This window comes from Pygocentrus nattereri, chromosome 16 (assembly GCF_015220715.1).
Source record: "Pygocentrus nattereri isolate fPygNat1 chromosome 16, fPygNat1.pri, whole genome shotgun sequence".
NCBI classification, from domain to species: domain Eukaryota; kingdom Metazoa; phylum Chordata; class Actinopteri; order Characiformes; family Serrasalmidae; genus Pygocentrus; species Pygocentrus nattereri.
Window position 1 is genome coordinate 15,865,570 of NC_051226.1, and position 19,748 is coordinate 15,885,317.

A 19,748-nucleotide genomic window follows, 5' to 3' on the forward strand; every position below is an offset into this window, starting at 1 on the left:
AACGTTCCTTTATTGTTCATTATACATTTGCTATTGTCGTGATTGCATGGTTTATAATTATGTCATGATTTTAAACTAAAAGTTACAGTATTTTCAAATGAACAAGTGTGCAGAAAATGACCGCATTATATTTTGGAAACAAGTGGTATTTAGTCAAATACCATTTGCTGATTGTGACTTTCATTCTTTTTATTTCTTTATTCTTTGTAACACTCTGTCACGGATTCTCCTCATGTCCCTCTGAGTGTATGTTCCTTCTCCTCCGTGGTAGCCATGTGCCTTTGTTTTCTATTACCATGTGTTTTTGTTGCTGTTCTGTGTCTCCTCCCTGGTACAGCCCCCTTGTTATCTGCTCCACCTGTCTGTCCTCCACCCCTCATTAGTCCCAGGTGTTTCTTATTTTTCCTCAGTGTATTGATACCCCTGTGTTTGTTCAGTCTTTGTCTTGCATTGTGGATGTTACCTTGTCTTGTGATTTCTTGCATCTTATAGTTTGTTTTTGCTGTGGACATGTCTTTTTTCCAATCCTCTGTTACTTTGGATTATAATTTCTATAAAAGCAACTTGAATATGCATCCTGCTTCCATGCCTCAGCCGTTACACACTCACCTTGTGGACTGTGGATGTTTTGTATAGTTTTAGACCCATTACTTGAATATTTTGTTCAACATTATGTGGGGCACTAACCGCTTTCTCATACAAATGCTATTCAGTCAAAAGAAAATGAATAAAAAAAAACATAGTAATTCTTTTTTTCCAAAATCCAGCAGCATTTTTATTATTTTAGTGCAATTCCAGTGATATGAAAATATTCAGATATTGCAGACAAAATAGTTTTTTTTTGTTGAACTGTTATTGTGAACTGTTTCAAAATATCATCATTTCCAAAAAAGTATCTCCATTTTTGCCAATTAAAATTTTTCTACATTAGACACTGCAGTTGCCATTTACGTGATGTGAAAATTTAGTGATAAATTGATCAACACAAATGCTCCAAAATAGCTTGAAAGAAAATCTTTTTACATAAACTTGAGAATGTTTTTTGCCCTCTCCTGTAAAGTTGCCATTTTGGAGATATTTGTTTTTCTTTGAACAGTGACAATATATTGTAATTATTAAAAAAGTATTTCAATTTGGTTTCTTTTGAAGTGAATTGGTTGTTCATTATGGTATTTCTGGTGTTGGTGTAGCATTCTAATCATGATACATCCCATGATTAAATAGAGCAGAAAGTGGCTTGCTGGTTTATTAAGCTTAGTCTATAAACTATTTGTATTTTTAAGATTTGATATGAAATACATTTTTAAATGAATAATTTGTTATTGCAGGAGGATTGTATAAAGGTACCTCCTTTAAGTACAAAAAAGATTGTTAGGAACTATTTCTAAAGTCCCTAATGCAAAAAATATTCCACTTTTTTTGTGTGTTTCTGTGCCAGTTGATAATTGAAGATTTGCTTTGTGTTCAAAAGCTCCAAACTCAAGGGATTGTCCATTATGGTCACATTGGCTGCTTTATCTGGGGAGGCAGGTTTGCAGGCATCGCAGATCTTGGCAGTGTTACAGATGTTCCTGGGAAAGATTAGGATTGTCAGATTAGTATTAAACTAAAAATAAAGAATGACCTGCGTGACTACTGATCTTCATTTGAATGATGGCTAAAAACATCAGTAATTGACTTGAGTACCTGGACTAACTTCTGCTCTGCCTCCTTCTTCTGCTCCTCCAACAACCTCATCCTCAGGGAAGTTAATATTTTCTCTGGACTGGCTGTTCTGCCTGAGAAACCATAGGCATTTAAAGACAAATATATCAAGTATAAAACATTTATATGTATATTAGTTAGTAGATACAGCACCTTTTGTACTAGGCATAGAATATATGAACATGCAAATCTTCATACTATGCATGATTAAGTTAAGAAAGAAAAAATCTTTATAACAATATTATTTACCTGCCAAACATCACGTCATGAAGACCTGTAAAAGTAAATTTGAAAAGCAAATTAATGTACAATGACAGTGTCACAATTAGCACATTTCGCTCTGCATTAGACTTAGAGACATACGTGGGATGTTGTTGCGGTTCCTCAGCACATAAAGGAAGATCAGCACAGTTGCTACTGTTGCCACAAGCATACCTCCGATGGCTGCTCCAATCACAGAAGGATAGGCATTAAAGCCTGGGACAGCTGGAAGACAGCATAGGTATTTCTGCGTATTTGTTGTTATTCTGCTGTGAAAAAATTGCAGCGCTGTCCTGTAATGCCTGTTTTTTGTGCAATAAAAGTAAAGCCTCCATGATATATTAATATACATGAAGTGCACTGTACTGTACCTAAGTTTGGAAATAGTGTGGCACTTACAAGCTGAGCTCACAAGAGATGATAAATTTAGAGGAAAATGAGCAGATGCACTCCTTAAAGAGGAATTCCACAAATTTTTCAAAATTTCCACATAATTAAAACTTACAATGTCAACAAAGTCATTCAGGGTAGTCTAGTGTGCAACTTAGTCAGAATTGTTCACAGTGACACTGATAGGAATCAGACTTCTAAAGAGTTTAATGCCTCTAAAAGCTCCCTCACAGAAAGTTATTACATAAAAATGGTTATGGATATGTTGCCTGATGCCAGAGGCATTGTTTTTATGACAGTTTTGAGATTAACTTTTGACCTAAAATGTATATTTTGTACATTCATGGCAGAGCTGTACTATTTGTACGGTGTTGTGACACAAAAGGAAAACCTTTTTTTACATTTACCACAGTTTTACTATGATCAACATTACATATAAGACACATGTAGGTTCACTGGTGGTTTTGGATAGAAAATAAAATATAGGGCTGTATTGGTGTTGAAGATATGTGACCCCTGGTTCCTTTCACCACCACTGTAAAGAAATCTGAGTCAGTAAGTTTCTCTATAAAGAATTTCACATCAAACAACTCTGGATCCGCATGATAGTTTTGGCACAAGTTTTACGCCGGATGCCCTTCCTGACGCAACCCTCGCCATTAATCTGGGCTTGGGACCGGCACCAGAAGTACACAAAGTACACCCCTAATGGCTGGTTTATCAAACAACTCTGGATGACTCTGTTTATATCTTAATTATTTCATTTTACAAAATGTTTTGAAAATTGGGCTTCCGATGCAGCAGACCCTGGCCTTTTAATGAGTTAATAGAACCTTGATGTGTGTGTTGTGTCTCACTTTTTTCCTCTCACCTGGACTCTTCATCGCAGAAGGATGTCCAATGGTACGGCGATTGACAGCTGTTACACGGAAAGCGTATTTGCCACTAGGATCCAAATGGTTGATCTGGTAGCTGCGAGTGCTGGGATCCAGATCTGCTGCCACTTTCTGCCAGAGAGGAACATTGCCACTCTTCCCTAGACGACCAGGGAGCATCTGAAGCTCAATGAAGAACCCAGTGAGGTCAGCAGCTGCCTGAATCAGCCACTCCACAGTAACATCTGTCCGCTGATGGCTGCTGTATATGATTTTAGTGATGGTGATGTTTGGAGGCATTGGGTACCCTGAATCAAATGAAAATCAGTAACATAAGTCATTCAATGAGGTATGATGTTTTAAAATTGTGTTACTTTGATCCATAAATCTTGAAAAAAACAGTTCCTTGAAGAAATGTGTTAAACTCATGGTTTTAGCAACTGTAGCAGCTGCTGGTTTTCATCACCTCCTTCAAATACATGTACAGTGCCCTCAATAACTAAATAAGAGCAACATGCACTATGTAATAAGGTCTTTGCTTTTAATAAGTTTGATCTTACATTAAACATATACCTCCAAACTAAATTGAAATGGTTCCCTGACCACAGAACTAAGCTTTTGCAATTACCATAACAGTCCTCTCACCTTAAACTGAAACCTGAGGGTTGAGCTAAAGAATAGGGTGCAGGGATAGCATGGATAAAGAACTCTGAATGATCTCAAGACATCTGGAAGAAGGAAAGCTCTCGCTCTATTCAATTCATCCATGGTTAAGGAAGGATGCTTAGTGCTGTTGTCTTGGCAGAAATGTTTTTCTTATTTTTAAAAATAATTTTAGCTCACCAAAAGGTAAGATTTCTCTTATATTTTCAGTGTAAGATCAAGCTGATCCAGAGCAAGGACATTTTGTATGTAACTCTATGATAATGCAACCATTTGCTGTGCACTCACGTATCACTACCAGTTTGACAGGGATCTCTGCTCCTCCAACAGCATTTTTAGCAGAACACCAGTACTGGCCACTGTCCACCATGCTGTCTGTTTCTCGCACTGTCAGGTTGGACCAGGCTGCAGCTTGCTGAAGGACATACTTCTTGGGTATTTCCCCTATGTTCTGCCTTAAGTTGTTGTACCAGGTGACCTCTGTGGCTGCTGGATAGTTTTTGCTCAGAATGCAGGTGAGTAGGACATCATCACCCTCATAGACAGAAACCACACTGCGCTGAGTCATCAACACTGGAGCCTCTGGAAGGAAGAGCCATATAAATAGACTGTACTTCATCTTCAATTACTTGAAAAGGGAAGGAACGAGCAACAGAGACGTAATAAAGGGCATGTTTCTTTCTCTGTTCATAGTAATGTACACATGTCAACAAAATGCTTCCTCCTGAGCACTCCTTACCCAGTTTTAACACACACTGTTTGCTTCCTTTAGCCAATGGATGTTTAGCGTGGCACGCAAATGCTTTGCCACTGTAGGTGGCACTGGATCGCAGGATCAGAATGTTGGAGTTCTCCTCAGATGTGCCCTGCACGTCCCCGGAATCAGAGGCCCACCACAGCAGAGCACGAGGGAAACCACCCTCCCAGGAGCAGGACAGCATCAGGTACTCATTATTGCGAGTCGCATACGCAGAACACTGAGGTTCTCCATAGGGCAGCCCTGGAAGCAACAGTATATTTACACTAAAGGGCACAAGTTGCAGAGTTCTACTGTAAGCAAATTGGTATGTATTGTTTATTTGTTTATTTGTTTAGACAGCTTATTGTTGATATTTATAACCTTTCTCTCAATTGATGCTATGAATTGTACGTTGAAATTAAATGCATTCTGGAAGAATAGGAACTTATCAGCTATGTACTCAGGGGTGATCACATACTCACATGTCCTGGTGCTACAGTTTTGGGCGATATTTAGTGCAACATGTGACCCATGGCAAGTGAATACAGAATTGTTAGCAGTATCAGGACCTGGCTGGATCAAAGTGTCATTAGAGATTCCTTCTCTGTTGTCTCCTTTCACATATGGACTCCATTTCAGAGTAGCTGGAGGGTAGCCTCCCATCCAGGAACAGAGGAGGGCCAGGTCAGTGTAGTTGTTCACTGGGAGTATGGAACAAGTTGGAACGCCATCTGGTGGGTCTGAGAGAACAAGATATTTATATGAATGTGCAGTGTTTTTGACCCACCTCTCATTACACAAATACACTTGTATTCCATTTGGTAGTCTTTAAGGTATAAAAACGTTTTAGTTACACTCACTGGCTATTTTATCTGGTATGCCTACCACATAAATATACTCTTTCAGATGGAGGATCAGTCTCAGTGCAGCATTAACAGTAAACAATAGTAGTGGCAGTTTAGTCAGTCACAGCCTTTTTAAGCATTACCCATCAGAATATGTAATAGCATCCTGTATCCCTTAGGCGCTGTCAGTGAAGCATTGCAGAGACCAAATAGCATAGAGCAGGGATGGCAAACTCAGTCACTAAAAGGGCAATATTAAAAAGTCTCAGTAAATCAGTGGGCAAGAGGACACCTGTGCTTTCATTTCATTTTTAAAGAACATTTTGCTACAACTAGAAATGGCCAGTGTTTATTTAAAATACAGCAAAATGTCACCAGCCAAATATAGGCACTTGTAGTAGACCTTGAAATATTACTTGAATACTTCAAATATTAAAGGTATTTTAAACCTACCTATTTACTTGAACTAAACACTTGGCATCTATTCTTTGCTGCAAGTTCATTCATTCTTGGAAACCATTCCTGAGCTGCTGTTTATATTGGTTGAACCGCAGCTGACATGCAGCTAGTCTGTTTGGTGATATGACCGGTGTGGTAGAACAGAGGCATAACTGCTATCCCATAGATTGTTGGGGGAATGTAGTGAGAGCACACATTACGTACATGATTGTAGTGCAGGCTGGGGATTGTAGTACAGGGCTTTGTGAAACATGCTAATATTAATAAAAAACCTGCGGACCAGAAAGGATTGTGTTACAGGCATAGAGGAGCCACTGGTGCAGGCCAAATGGTAATATGCAGTAGCCTTTTCCTGGTCTTGCTTAACATTTTAGGAACTTCACGTTTCCATTGGTCACATTGTCTGACAGTACAAAAGCACACTTTTCCAGAAGCATCTTTCCCCAGCACTTAATTTCAGTATGGGTGGCACCTGATGGTAGGGATATCCAGCCAATTTCTGGCCATCAGCTTGACCTTCTTGGCAGGAGACTGTTTCTTAAAAGCGCTTCAGCCATTTTTGTCATTGGGAGTCAGTGTCCAGCAAACAACACTGCTCTTCCTTGCTAAGCTAATATGCATAGGTTGTGTGGCTTTATATAAGTGTAGCAAATCATCCTACTGTCATTATCTCAAAGCATCAGTCTCTCAAGGGAACACCTCTTTACGCTGTTCTCTGTGAGGCTCTGGGTGGTTCTTCCTGTCATGAAGTACCCACAGAGATAAAATGGGTTGCAGATCTTCTGCAGCACCGTGTGTGTGATTCCTAGCAGAGGTGACTGGAAACCTCTTCTTCTTCAGAGTATCCAATTGCTGCTTGCATAAGAGAACTGAATGTTGGGGGTGGTGCCCTGTCACCTGACTTCTCAGAAGAGTTCATTTCTTAGACCTACAGTCACAGCTCAGCACTCAACTTCTTTCTCTTGTAGGTTCTCCTAGTAGTTTGGGTGCATATGCTCAGATTTTCTCTGTCACAACTCTCTCATTCTGATGCCAGTGGGGAGTGTACATGCATCTTCCAGGGTTTTTTTCCCAGAAGCTTAACATCTGCTGCGCAGATTTGACAGTTAACTTTGCGTCCCTCTTGTAATGTTGCTTGAGCAGTTAAACTTGATCTTCTGTGATTTGACACATTTTGGAGAATGACCCACTCTTCTATGTATAAGTCTTCTGGGCTTTAGCTCCCATAAAAATCCATAGTTTTGTAGTTTGCCACATAAACAGTAGTTTCCAATGTACTGTAATTGAGATTGTTAACCACATGTGCAATATGTGTAAACGTTTGCTTTGTTTTCATGAAATTAAATGCCGATTTAGGCTTCAAAGGCTCCCACTTCTGTTTCTTTTTCTCTATGGCTTCCCTTTCATCCTCCTAAACTAATCCTTAACCCTTGAACATTTGCAAACATGGAGTTGAGACAGAGTGTTTTTGTGAAATTAGGCAATGTTAGTAAGCGGCTGTAGTTCACTGACATTATTTACAGTCAGCAAGCACAAAGACAAGTGATCACATATGGCTATAAGTACACAGTATATCTAGTGTGTTTAGCTGTTACATTCAAAACTTACAATTATAGCAATCTCTCACAGACTTGCATAAGTTTCTGTCTTCCATGTCTGTATCAAATCAAAATGCAACTCATGACATGGGCAGTTTGTATAGCCTCATCCCTTCAAAAAATCAAAAACTATCTTAGGTGTTCTTGTGACAGTAGGGATTGAAATAAGTGCGGAGGGCTAATCTGGGAGTGCCTTCTTTTTCTTTTTGGGGTGGTTTTAATTTTACAAGAGCATATTGAGTTAAAAATGAAAGAAAACATAGGATCAAATCTGTTAAGTAATGTTAGATGATCAATGCTCTTGAATTTGAGTGTGAAAACAAGGTGAGATCGAGCAATTGGCATTGATCATGGTGGGAAGAACCAGACTGAAGGCTGATTAGTTGTTTATATCAAGTTTTAAAGCAAAACAGCTTAATAAGTACAAACCCAATGCCAGTAAAGTTGGGACAGTATGTGAAAAGCCAATAAAAACAGAAAATTCTTGACCTGTATTAAATTGAAAATGATACAAAAACACCATACTTGATGGTTTACCTTATGAGGGTCATAATTTTCACTTCAGATGTCTGCAAGATGTTGGAACAGACATATGTGTACCACTGTGTTACACCACAGAACATGATAACTGTTTGGAGAATGAAGACCCCAACTGATCCAATACGTTGCTCCAAAATGTGCTCAGTGTCAATAGTACTTTTACAGATGTGCAAGTTACCCATTAATACACAATCATGCCATGAAGTTGGAAGCATTTCTGGACATCATGGATATATGACTTCCACGGTGCGTAGTAGAGTCTTAACATACATTTGTGTCATTACAGTCTTAAGAGTGCCATCTGAGAGGTTTAAGGTCATTCATTTGTCATTAACTTTTCCTTTACACATACATTTCTCTGGATTTCCTGAATCGTTCATGTTATTATGCACTGTAAAGGGTGAAATGTTGTTATTAAACTGTTGAACTATTTGCTAATGCATTTTTGGTAATTTGCCAAGTGTCAACCATCCTTGGACTAGACCTTTCCTGGATGTTCTTCTTATATCCAAGCATGATAGCATCACCTCATCACCTGTTTAAGATAATTTTTAGTTCCCAAAAGTCCTAGTCTTAAAGTGCCCCGTCCCAGTTTTTCGGAACAAGTTGTAGGCATTAATTTCAGAATGAGCATATATTTATGAAAATTAATGAAGTTGATAAGATATTACATTACCTACCTTTTTGTTCAAATACAGGTCAAAGTGGATTTATGAATTACTGCTTTCTGTTTTTAATTGGAATTTCATTGCTGTCCCAACTTTTTTGGAATTGGGTTTGTAATAGAATATGAATAGAAGATGAAAGCAGGAATGACATAAAAAAACATAAAACATCACATCTACCAAAAGAGGATGCGGAGAAAATGCACTCACAATAGACTGTAAGAGTGATGGTTTTCTTAGAGAGGGTGTTGCGAAAAGTATTCTGGGCCAGGCAAGCATAGTACCCTGCATGCCCCCGCAGAACCGTGTTAATGGTGAGCTGTCCTCCAGTGTAGATCTCGGAGTTATTGTAGAACCAGACGTACTGGCTAGGAGGGTTAGAGGAGGCTTGACATGTAAGGGAAATGTTTCTTCTCTCCAGGGCTGAGTAGCCTTGCTCTGTCACTGAGTAGGCTGTGGCATCAATCTGAGGCTGTTCTGGTCCAACTGAAACAGACATAACACATGTGAAGAAACATCTGAATGCATTAAGCATTATACTAACATAAAATCTATTCAGTGAAATGAGAAAAATGTGCATACGCCTGATTTGTTTGAAAATACAACTCTTTGTTAGGTCCTCATTTTTCTGGAAACTAGACATGAGGTAACTTTTGCAAAAACATCAAACAAGATTGTAAAACCCACACTTACATATGACATCTAACCAGATACGATCACTACGCTGCTGGCTGACCTCGTTCCTGGCCAGGCATCTGTACCAGCCAGTATGATTATAGGTGACCCCGGTGATGTTGATCAGATTGCTGTTGATCTCAGCCAGTGTGGTGACCAGGCCACTGTGGCTTTCCTGCTCCCATATGTAGCTAACAGGCTCTGTTCCAGCCTCCAGTCCACAGAGCATCCACACTGATGAGCCTTCCACAGGTGATCGATCACTCAACACAATGTAGGGTTTGGACACTGGCATAGATACTGTTAAATCGTAAAGGATAGAGATGTAATAACTAATACCTTGATGACAGCCAATGTGCTTCTATGAATTTAATACAGGTTCACAGCATCGTAGCAGTTCTCACCTGGGCTCCTGATCTCTGAAGGATTACCAGTGGTACGACGATTCATAGCTGTTATGCGGAAAGTATATGTTACATTAGGATCCAGATTGTTGATCTGGTAGCTGCGAGTGCTGGGCTCCAGATCTACTGCCACTTTCTGCCAGACGGGCACAATATCACTTTTCCCATCAGGACCAGGGAGTCTCTGGCGTTCAATAAAGAAGCCAGTGAGGATGCTGTCTGTCCGGATCATCCATTCCATATTAACGTCTGTCCGCTGACGGCTGGTGTAGACGATCTTACTGATAGTAATGTTTGGAGGCATTGGGTATCCTGAATCAAAGAAACATTACAATTCAGTCTTGGTCATTCCAAGGAAGGAATATAAAGCATTACAGAGTCTAAATATGTTGTCAAGAGATATTTATTCTTGTATTTTTTTGTGTGAAATTAATTTGAATGTTTGTTTTAGTCAACTCACTCATCACCAGCAATAGGATGGGCATGTCTGTGCGTCCGACAGCATTGGTAGCGGAACACCAGTAATAGCCACTGTCTACCAAACTGTCTGTTTCCCGAACAGTCATGTTTGTCCAGGCTGCAGCTCGCTGAAGGATGTACTTCTTGGATGTGTCACCTACATTCTGCCTTAACTTGTTATACCAAATAATCTCTGTAGCTGGAGGGTAGGTTTTACTTAGACTGCAGGTCAGTTGAATATCATTGCCCTCAAATACTGAAACCACACTGTTCTCAGTGATCAACACTGGAGTCTCTGGAAGAGAAAGGCATATGGAAATGCTGCATAGAATATGTCCAATTACAGGACTCTCCTGAATTCTTGGCAATTACTGTGAACAAAAAATGCAGGATGAAATCCATACTGTGTTTGTTTTATTATTGCTGAGGTCCATATAATAAACATTATAAAATTGTATTGCTATGAATGACAGAAACAGTGTGGCTTACTACCCAGCATTGCACCTCATTGAGTAAATTATTGTTACACAATAGTAGCATTGGTAATTTTAAGATATCAAGCAAGCATGCTGCCTCTTAAATTGCATATCAAAAGTCCTTACCCAGTTTTAACACACACGTCTTGCTCTCTTTAGTTAGTGGGTGTTTGGCATGGCACACAAAGGCTTTGCCACTGTAGGTGGCACTGGAACGCAGCACTAGGATGTTGGAGCTCTCCTCAAATGTGCCGTGGACATCCCCGGAACTGGAGACCCACCACAGCAGAGCTCGAGGGAGTCCACCCACCCAGGAGCAAGACAGCATCATGTATTCATTATTTTGGCTGGAATTTGCAGAGCACTGGGGTTCTCCTTGGGGCAGCCCTTGGGAGAACAGGATATTTGTGGTGAAGAGAGGCTTTTTTGTGTGGGAGTTGAATGACACTGAATAGTTTTGATGTCATTGAAGTGGTTTCCAGGCATTTTTGAATATATAAGATCGGCGTCTGAATAGATTACATATTTAATCTTAGTTTTAATACAACTCTTTCAAAGATACCCAAAGATGGCAGATTTAAATAAAGCTATCCCTGCACAATTCTCTATTCCAATTGAATTTCAAAAGAAAAATTCAGGCAGCCAATGAGATTTTATGTGAAATTGGATGCGTCCAAAACAGCCACAAATTTGTTAGTGTCATGACTCCCTTTGGCTCTGAACTCTCTGTGAACTCTCCCAAAATCCCCTGAGAGATCACGTGACTCCAGCATCACTTTTGTGCTCCAACCAGCGTTCCAGTTCCCCAGAGTACTGATCTGTTTGACCTGTCCTCTGATTAGTTTAGTTTAAAGCCTGGGCTTGTAGATAGCTTCATTGTGAGGTACTGCTTCTTTCCACCGTTATTTTTGACTGTTTATTCCTGATCTGACCTGTTTTGCCTTGTTTATTGATCTGTCTTTTGCTTGATCCCTTTTGGACTATTCACCTGGCCATGTTTGTGTTTTTGTGTATTTTGACCTTTATGGTTTTGACCATTGCCTATGATCTGACTATGATTGGGGATTCTGTTTTGACTAGTAAAGCCTCTCATTCACTTTAAACCCGCAAGCATCTGCGTCATTCTGTCACGTTATAATCAGAAATCATATAAAAGCCATTTTTAAGAGTACAGACACCATTCTTATCTCAGACTAAATATTAAACATTATTACTATTTACTTCACTTGCATCTACTTATATTCAGTCAGTTTCCAAGATCGGGATTAAGCCTAGACTAAAAAATAAAGTATATTCTGAGGAATTATGGTCCTTAATGTTTTTACTGTTACTTTTGCATTGTTTTACACCACGCTATGAATGTTTATTTCGACTTACAAATATCTATTAAAAGTTCTGCTGTATTGTAGCTTCATACTCACATGTCTTAGTGCTGCAGCTCTGAGTGATGTTTAGTGCAACATGTGAGCCGTAGCAGGTGAATACAGAGTTGTTAGCAGTATCAGGGCCTGGCTGGATCTGAGTGAAGTTAGTAATTCCCATTTGATTGATATTCACTGACTGACTCCACTTCAGGCTAGCTGAAGGGTAACCACCCACCCAGGAGCAGAACAGGGCCAAGTCAGTGTAGTTGTTTGCTTGAAAGATGGAACAACTTGGAGCACCGGCTGGTGGATCTGTTGGAACAAGGTTCTTTGTAACATAGTGCAGGTCACAGGGTCCAAGTATTTAGCCCCAAATTTGTTAAGCCAATGGACACTCTAGAACTGGAGTAGAAATATTAAAAATATAGAGAATGACACTACCATGCAAGATCTGGCAGACCACCAAACTGTCACCATTAGATTAACAGTACTTAAAGCTTTCATCTTTGCGAGATAGGAGAACATCAGATCTGAAAAAATCCACAGGCTCTTTCCATTTTTAGATGACAACTCAGTGATATGGGTCTGAGAGGATGTGTAGCTGTCTGATACTAAGAAAAGAAAATCTGCAAATCAAAGAAGCTACTGATGTTGTCAGAACAACACATGTACATCCTCATAGGCCAGAGGTCAGTATAATTGAAACTGAACATTTGATATATTTAGTTGTTGAGGCTTCTGTGTATTGTTTTGTTCAATATATGTATTCTGCTTTTCCCGACACTGAAAAAGATGAAACTTGAATAAATGAAGGGAGTTCTGTGGGATTTTGTCAGGTAATGATAAGATCATTATTTATTACGATGTTTAAGAATTTTGTGACACAGTATTGTAATATAAGTGAAAATACTGGTGAAAGATAGAATGCAATAGCTACAGTAGTGAAGTGGACTCCAGTTGAATGGTGAAGCACTTACAGTAGATCGTGAGAGTGATGGTTTTTCTGGAGCGGGAGTTGATGTAAGTGTTCTGGGCCAGGCAGGTGTAGTACCCTGCTTGTACACGCAGGATGTTGGTGATGGTGAGCTGTGCTCCAGTGTAGATCTCTATGTTGTTGTATAACCAAGCATATTGACTGGGAGGGTTGGAGGAGGCTTGACACATGAGAGACACATTTCCTCTCTCCAGTGCTGAGTAGCCTGTCTCTGTTACTGAGTAAGCTGTGACATCAACCTGAGGCAAGTCTGGACCATCTGAATAGAGAAAGTCCACATTAACATGCAGAAAGATACACTTGAATTGTATATCATTACAGTTCAGAAAAATAATCAACCTTGTGACAAGATGGAGAAGCACGCTTCAACTTAAAATGTGCAGCTGAACAAATTCTAACTTCTCGAAAGGAGTGAACAGTTAATTGGTTCTTTTTGGTACTTTTGTTTCTAACATTTGACATTTGACTGGGTGCTCTCAGCCTGAATGGCTTAGGGAAAAAGGCTCACAGCTTACATAGATTGGTCTACAATTAAATTGCCTTGCGCTTGTGAGAGCAGATCCCTTATTTTGTATTACAGGGGTCCTTAACCTTTTGGGGGGTTGAAAATATTGATGACGCTTTATTTTGAGTGGTCCTCTTTAGATGAAATTAAGCGTTTACTTAACAGACTCTCAACAACACATCAGTGATGCAGCAGCAGTGAATATATTAAGATCATCAAGAGACTTTTGATTAACTGTGTAGATAAAATTTGTTTATATGTTGTTCATTTTTTTTCACTTTGTCCAAATTTATCTTTAGATGTTTAGCCTTAGAGGTCACTTAACATGTAACAGATATAATACAGACCATCTCAGCATCCTTAACAAGCTGTTAAAGACACACTGCTGACACCATTCTGTAACTGGAGCTTCACTGGATTAGGTTTTGGGTTTTGGTTATGGTTCAGATTAGGGCTTGAGTTAAGGTTAGGATTAGGGCCAGGGTAAGGGTTAGGAATTAGGTTTTGGGTTTTGGTTAAGGTGACGATTAGGGCCAGGGTTAGGGTTAGGTATTAGGTCTTGGGCCTTGGTAAAGAGGATTAGGGCCAGGATGAGGGATAGGGATTAGATTTTATATTTTGGTTAAAGATAGTATTAGGGCTAGGTTTGGGTAAGGTTGGGCAAGGTTAGGTTTTGCGTAATGAAAGTAACATATCAAGTTTACTTCATTTAACATTTCAACAAAATACATACACACACACACACGTTATCTAAGCTGCTTAATCTCCAGGGTCACAGGGTGGGGAGGGGCGTCCATCATAGGGCACATATCAACAATACATTTACTTAATGTAAGGAATGTATCAACAAGATATTTACCTCAATGTATTTACATGCTGCACTACTGATACTTCACTGACATGTTGTTAGTGTGTCCCATCTACAAAGGACCACTCAAAGTAGTGTAACCAAAATATTTTGTAACCCCCTCTTTGTCAACCCACCCCTCCTGCAGCCCCCCTGCCACACATGCACCAGTGTACATATTAAAGAAATTACAGAAGAACCAAATATGGAGTCCACTCACTGTGGCCTACGTTCCTTATCTAGCAGTTTATCACAAACCACAAATCCTAAACCTAGCGTTGAGAAAAAAGCTTAAAGTTCAGTGGCCAACCAAGACCCCTCCCTCTGCTAGGAGCTAACCCAATAGAAATTCATATAATAGAGTCTACATTAGCTTCTTTCATAGCCTTTTGGTGGAGCAGAGCTTGTATGCACATATGCAACACTTGTCACGACCCCCAAACGCCCCCCCCAGACTACACCATGACAACCAAGGGAGTCCCAAACTCCAGGTTAAGAACAATCATCATTGTTTATCACTGTTTAGCTGGTTTAGCTTCTTTACACATAGTAGAAAGAGAAGCGTTTCAGAGAAGAGGCTTCCCCTCAGAATCTCATTTGCTTCAGACTGTACAATTCCAAAGAACAAGTAACAAAACAATCTAAGAATGGGCAAATAGAATTTTGACTTTAAGACAGTTGTAATACTCCATGTATTACACAATCCATGAGTCATGTGTGGAAAATTGACAAACGCTCTTGATTAGCCCCTCACTCACATAAGACATCTAACCAGATACGATCACTGCGCTGCTGGTTGACCTCGTTCCTGGCCAGGCACCTGTACCAGCCAGTGTGGTTGCGAGTGACCCAGATGATGTTGATCAGACTGCTGTTGCTCTCAGCCAGTGTGGTGACCAGCCCACTGCGGCTCTCCTCCTCCCATGTGTAGTTAATGGGCTCTGTGCCATTCTCCAGACCACAGCGCATCCAAAATGATGAACCCTCCACTGCTGATGAGTTACTCAGTACAACGTAGGGCTTGTACACAGGCACTGTGGAGCACATCAGAGGGCTTATAAAAGTTTATGACATAGAAAAGCTCTTTAAAATACACACAGACATTAATACCATTCTATTCTGGCTGTTTTCAATCGATAGGAAAGTTAGGATTATGAAGATCTGAAATCTTGTTATATTTCCAAGCCTTTTTTGTAAATCCTGTGAACACCGATGCACATTTATGGAGGCAGGTGGGGGTTGGAGCTGGGATTAATGTTGTGCACTCCCACCTGCAGCGGACCATTCACTTACCTCATATGAGAATGCATTTCTGCCTATTTTTTTACTCTAATAGGAGACAGATAACGTCCTATACATTTTAAAAGTCTCTTTAAAACCAATACACACTGTAATTTCATTTAGTTGTAGTTAGTGAAGCCCATATGTAGTTTTAAAGGTAGTTTTAAATCTGATTGGCCACCCCAAAATTTCTGTCTGTCAGATTTGTGGAACAACCTCAATATCATCACACTTATCATTATAGAAATATTTAGTTGCAATATTTATAGCAGCATGGAGATGTTCTAGTGCAATAATGCACAGAAATATGCAACAGACAATAAACTTTAACCTGTATACTGAATATATTAGAAAATACATGACGTTAATAATCCTGTTAATTGCTATTGGCAGACTAAAGCCTCTTGATGTTGATACCACTTGTCAGATCAAATTTGTACCCATGCCCAAATTTGCATCAGTTTAAAATCAAAATGCTAATCACAATTTCTTTGCTTTGAATAAAAGATCATTTTAATGCTGTAACTGGTTAATTCAGTCCATCCGCTATCTAAATTTTAGTTTTGCAAGAATGTTGAGGTAATGTCTATTTTGGCTTCTTTGTTCTGACTTTTTTGTTACTGACCTAAAACCCGTAGACGCACATAGTAATAGTAGAGTCTGGCTCCCTCCGCAGTGTCGTACAGAGCCTGGCAGGTGTATAAGCCCTCTGCAGCTATAAGAAGTTTCTTAGTGAACAAAGAGGAGCTGTTGGTGATGACATCCAGGTCCCCCAGATCTTGTGCCAGCTGCTGCAGCTTTGGACCCTTGCCAAAGTTATACACCACAGCTCGAATAGTGTCTGTGCCTGGTTTGGTGAAGCTCCAGATGTAGACATCAGGGAGGGTGGTGCCACATTCCAGGGTTGCTTCATGTTCCACCACAACACTGGTTCTGGCTTCCCTGTACACTACTTGCCCTGGATCAGAGATCTCTAGCCCTGAGAGGAAAGTGTAGCGTCAGTAATATAAACACAGTTCTTGAAGAAATTCTGTCATTTTCACAGACACGTCTGTATTGTGCCACTTATTACCACTAACAGCAATTTTTGTGCATTTATTTGTGCTTAGAATAGAGCTTGAAACCAAGCACACTGTTGGATGCTGTCGGTCTGTTGGTGAGCATTGATGGCTGTTTGTTTTCTGTTTGGTGTGTCTGACACCATTACCTGCAGTTGGTCCTTCTCAGGGCTGTTTGACTGAGCATTTTGAATACAATTTGATTGACCATGTTAATGTACAAGTCTCTCATGGCCAGTTGTGAGAGAATTGCAAGTCAGTCCATGAAGAGAGATTTGAAAAGCAAAATGCCACATATAGAGAAGAGCCTCATTTTCAATACTATTTTAAGTAAGTAATAAGTTTTATGACTTAAACTCTTGTAATTTAATTAGAAAATATCTATCTGTTATGAATAAACCTGGACAATCATATATATATATATATATATATATATATATATATATATATATATATATAGGTTGTATCATATAATTATTAATATCTGCCAAATGCAGATTTTATTTAATTGTTTAATGTACAAATGGGGTGGTCAATAGCCTTGATAGGAGCAGTGAGCCAGCAAACAAAAAAAGTGGTGGGTTCCAGTCCCAGGACTGACTGAGTCTACTCGGTTGTGCCCTTGGGCAAAGTGCTTAACCTCCACTGTCAGGGTTTGGTTGATAACTCCTTGTAGAGTAATCACCCACACTCTACATATTAGGTTGAAAAATGTTTGCCACAAAAACAGGGACACAGTCATGAGGCATTAATTGGTCTGTTTTAGATTTCGAATTGGTTACTGGGTAGGTCAGGCTTGTCTTTACAGAAAATTAGTGTTGTTTCTTTTACCATAACTCCTAATCCCTTACATTCCGGGAATTATTACATCTTAAGACTTATTATTCAGTAATTACATAGGAATTACATAGTTATTCTTAAGTTATAGGACTGAGGAATGGAATCATGGATCTGCCAGCACCTCCAGGTCATTTAAAGTGGTATTTTTTTCCTTTGATTTTAAATGCGAAACAGAAAATCTGTGTCTGAGCTACGTAACTGTGAGCCAATGTCATATTTTTCATGTATTGTTATTTACTATTAGATTATTATGTCGTCAAAAAACTATTTTGACGAAAATATGTCACAATTCCTGATTTATGAACTTGCACAGTGAGTAACCACCAAAGTAAAACTAATCTCATTTAGCATAAACACAGCAATAAATTTAACTTGTGTATGTATGACGTCTTACCGTGCAGGAAGAGAGGAAGCAGAAATGCAGTGAGGCAGAAATCATGCAACCCTACTAGTCTGTTTTTCATGGTTCCATGATGCTCAGTGTCCAACCAATGTCCACAATGGGAAAAACTGGCCAAAACTGACAAAATGTTCCTGTCCTGTTCAAGCAGTGAGTCCAGCTAGTGTAAACAGGCAGGGAGAAACTGAGTGGGAGCTGATCGAGTCTCTGTAAACTGATTTGGCTTGAATTATTCACCAATCACCCCCACCTGTAGGAATGCAGTAGAGAGGAGAGAGAGGGTTTAGGATGACACGATGATACCTGCATCATGCATTATTTAAGACGTGTGTGCAGTTGGCTTTTGTGTCATTCCATCACACACAGGAGGGCCAGTTCTTGGTGTTTGTACAATAGGATGTTTTAAACCATTAGTGTACAGTAAATGAAGATAGCATTAATACTGTTTCCCTGTTCATTTCTATGCTGACCTTTCTCTCCATGTTGAGGTCAGTATTTTAGTGATAGAGACTCATTTTCAAGTAACAGCACTACAGTGTTCAGCCAAGTAAGACTTGAGTTCCTCATGTTACACCACTGCGTAACAATCACACCCCTTATCTCACACCCATACACATTCAGTAATACATAGCATGTAATACATAGTAATACATAGTCTGGTAAAGCATTAGGTTGAAAGCTACAACACTGTCAGGTATTGGTTGGTACAGTGTTAACTGAATAAGAGAGTGCAGTCCCATTTGCATTAGTGTTTCCCCTCTTGACCGACTTCACCTCTTCAATTATTTTGTCAAGACTTCTGAAGGTAACAGTCTGCTGAAGTGGAGATAACAAGATAAGAAAAACCTTCTTCCTGAATAAATACAAATAAATGTTTCAGAAAGACATTAAAAATTCTGTAAAATAAATGCAAATCAGCTATATCTTGACAACATTTTCAAAGCTTATGAAAAGCAATGCTAGCTGGATTGTTGTGTCCAACTATGAGTGGGTTTTGTTGGCAGACTGACTGGGTAATTTGCTGGGTACTAGTTGCATTACTTTCACAGTGATTTACTGTGTCATATTAACATGAATTATCAGAACAAAAACACATTGTTTTTATTAAAATGTTTACACCTTTTTAACTGTCATATCCCATAATGCTGTTTGGCTTCTTGCATAATAACGGTTATTATTCATTAAACACAGGGACTTCAATGCAAACTGGTTGAGCAAGTCTTAGGTTGTAGAAGTGTGTAATAAAACTTTGGGCCATTTAAGGAGTTACATCGCAATACATTAAGACATTTTCATGATATGCATCATGATATTTAGTTATTAGATATTTTACATTTTAATTCAGTGTTTTACAAACAGCAGTGCACTAAATTCAGGTAACAGGCCTAACCTTCAGGCAAAACTCTCTTTATAATGTAACATGTAGGTAGTCAATGTTCTTGAAGGACTGATTATTTCCACAATATGCTCAGTGAAGCATAATTTACCACAATAATGAAGAAATATTGTCATATCGACTTTACTGTAAATTACCACATATATATAACAGGACACAGAGTGCTGACATACTGTGAGCTGTCATGCCAGGTGTTGCACTGTGTCAGACACATTATGTGATTACTGAAAATAGGCTTAATGAAATACTGTATAATCAGATCTTACATCTAAAATTTAATTACATCCGGATTAGAATGTGCTGGGTTATA

The 19,748-nt window shown here is 39.2% G+C and overlaps 1 protein-coding gene across 1 annotated transcript; it reads right to left on the reverse strand.

Moving 5' to 3' along the window:
- Positions 1-1,438: 1,438 nt before the first annotated feature.
- On the reverse strand, positions 1,439-18,108 carry vsig10l2 (V-set and immunoglobulin domain containing 10 like 2). Its single transcript, XM_017718962.2, has 18 exons — positions 18,037-18,108; positions 16,370-16,723; positions 15,222-15,497; positions 13,095-13,370; positions 12,175-12,429; positions 10,880-11,140; positions 10,279-10,572; positions 9,819-10,130; positions 9,433-9,714; positions 8,950-9,225; positions 5,115-5,372; positions 4,633-4,893; positions 4,182-4,475; positions 3,227-3,538; positions 2,068-2,190; positions 1,954-1,978; positions 1,687-1,778; positions 1,439-1,571 (listed from the first exon to the last, which is right to left on the reverse strand). The coding sequence occupies exons 1-18, from the start codon at positions 18,104-18,106 to the stop codon at positions 1,501-1,503; spliced, it is 4,092 nt and encodes a 1,363-aa protein (XP_017574451.2). The 5' UTR covers positions 18,107-18,108; the 3' UTR covers positions 1,439-1,500.
- Positions 18,109-19,748: the final 1,640 nt, after the last annotated feature.

Bases quoted from the DNA above. Each gene is read 5' to 3' on its own strand.
- vsig10l2 (XM_017718962.2), bottom strand. From the start codon at position 18,106: ATGAAAAACAGACTAGTAGGGTTGCATGATTTCTGCCTCACTGCATTT. The intron at 16,724-18,036 runs GTAAGACGTCAT...CTTTCCTCTCAG, and splicing joins GCTTCCTCTCTTCCTGCACG to GGCTAGAGATCTCTGATCCA. The intron at 10,131-10,278 runs GTGAGTTGACTA...TCTTTGATTCAG, and splicing joins CATCCTATTGCTGGTGATGA to GATACCCAATGCCTCCAAAC.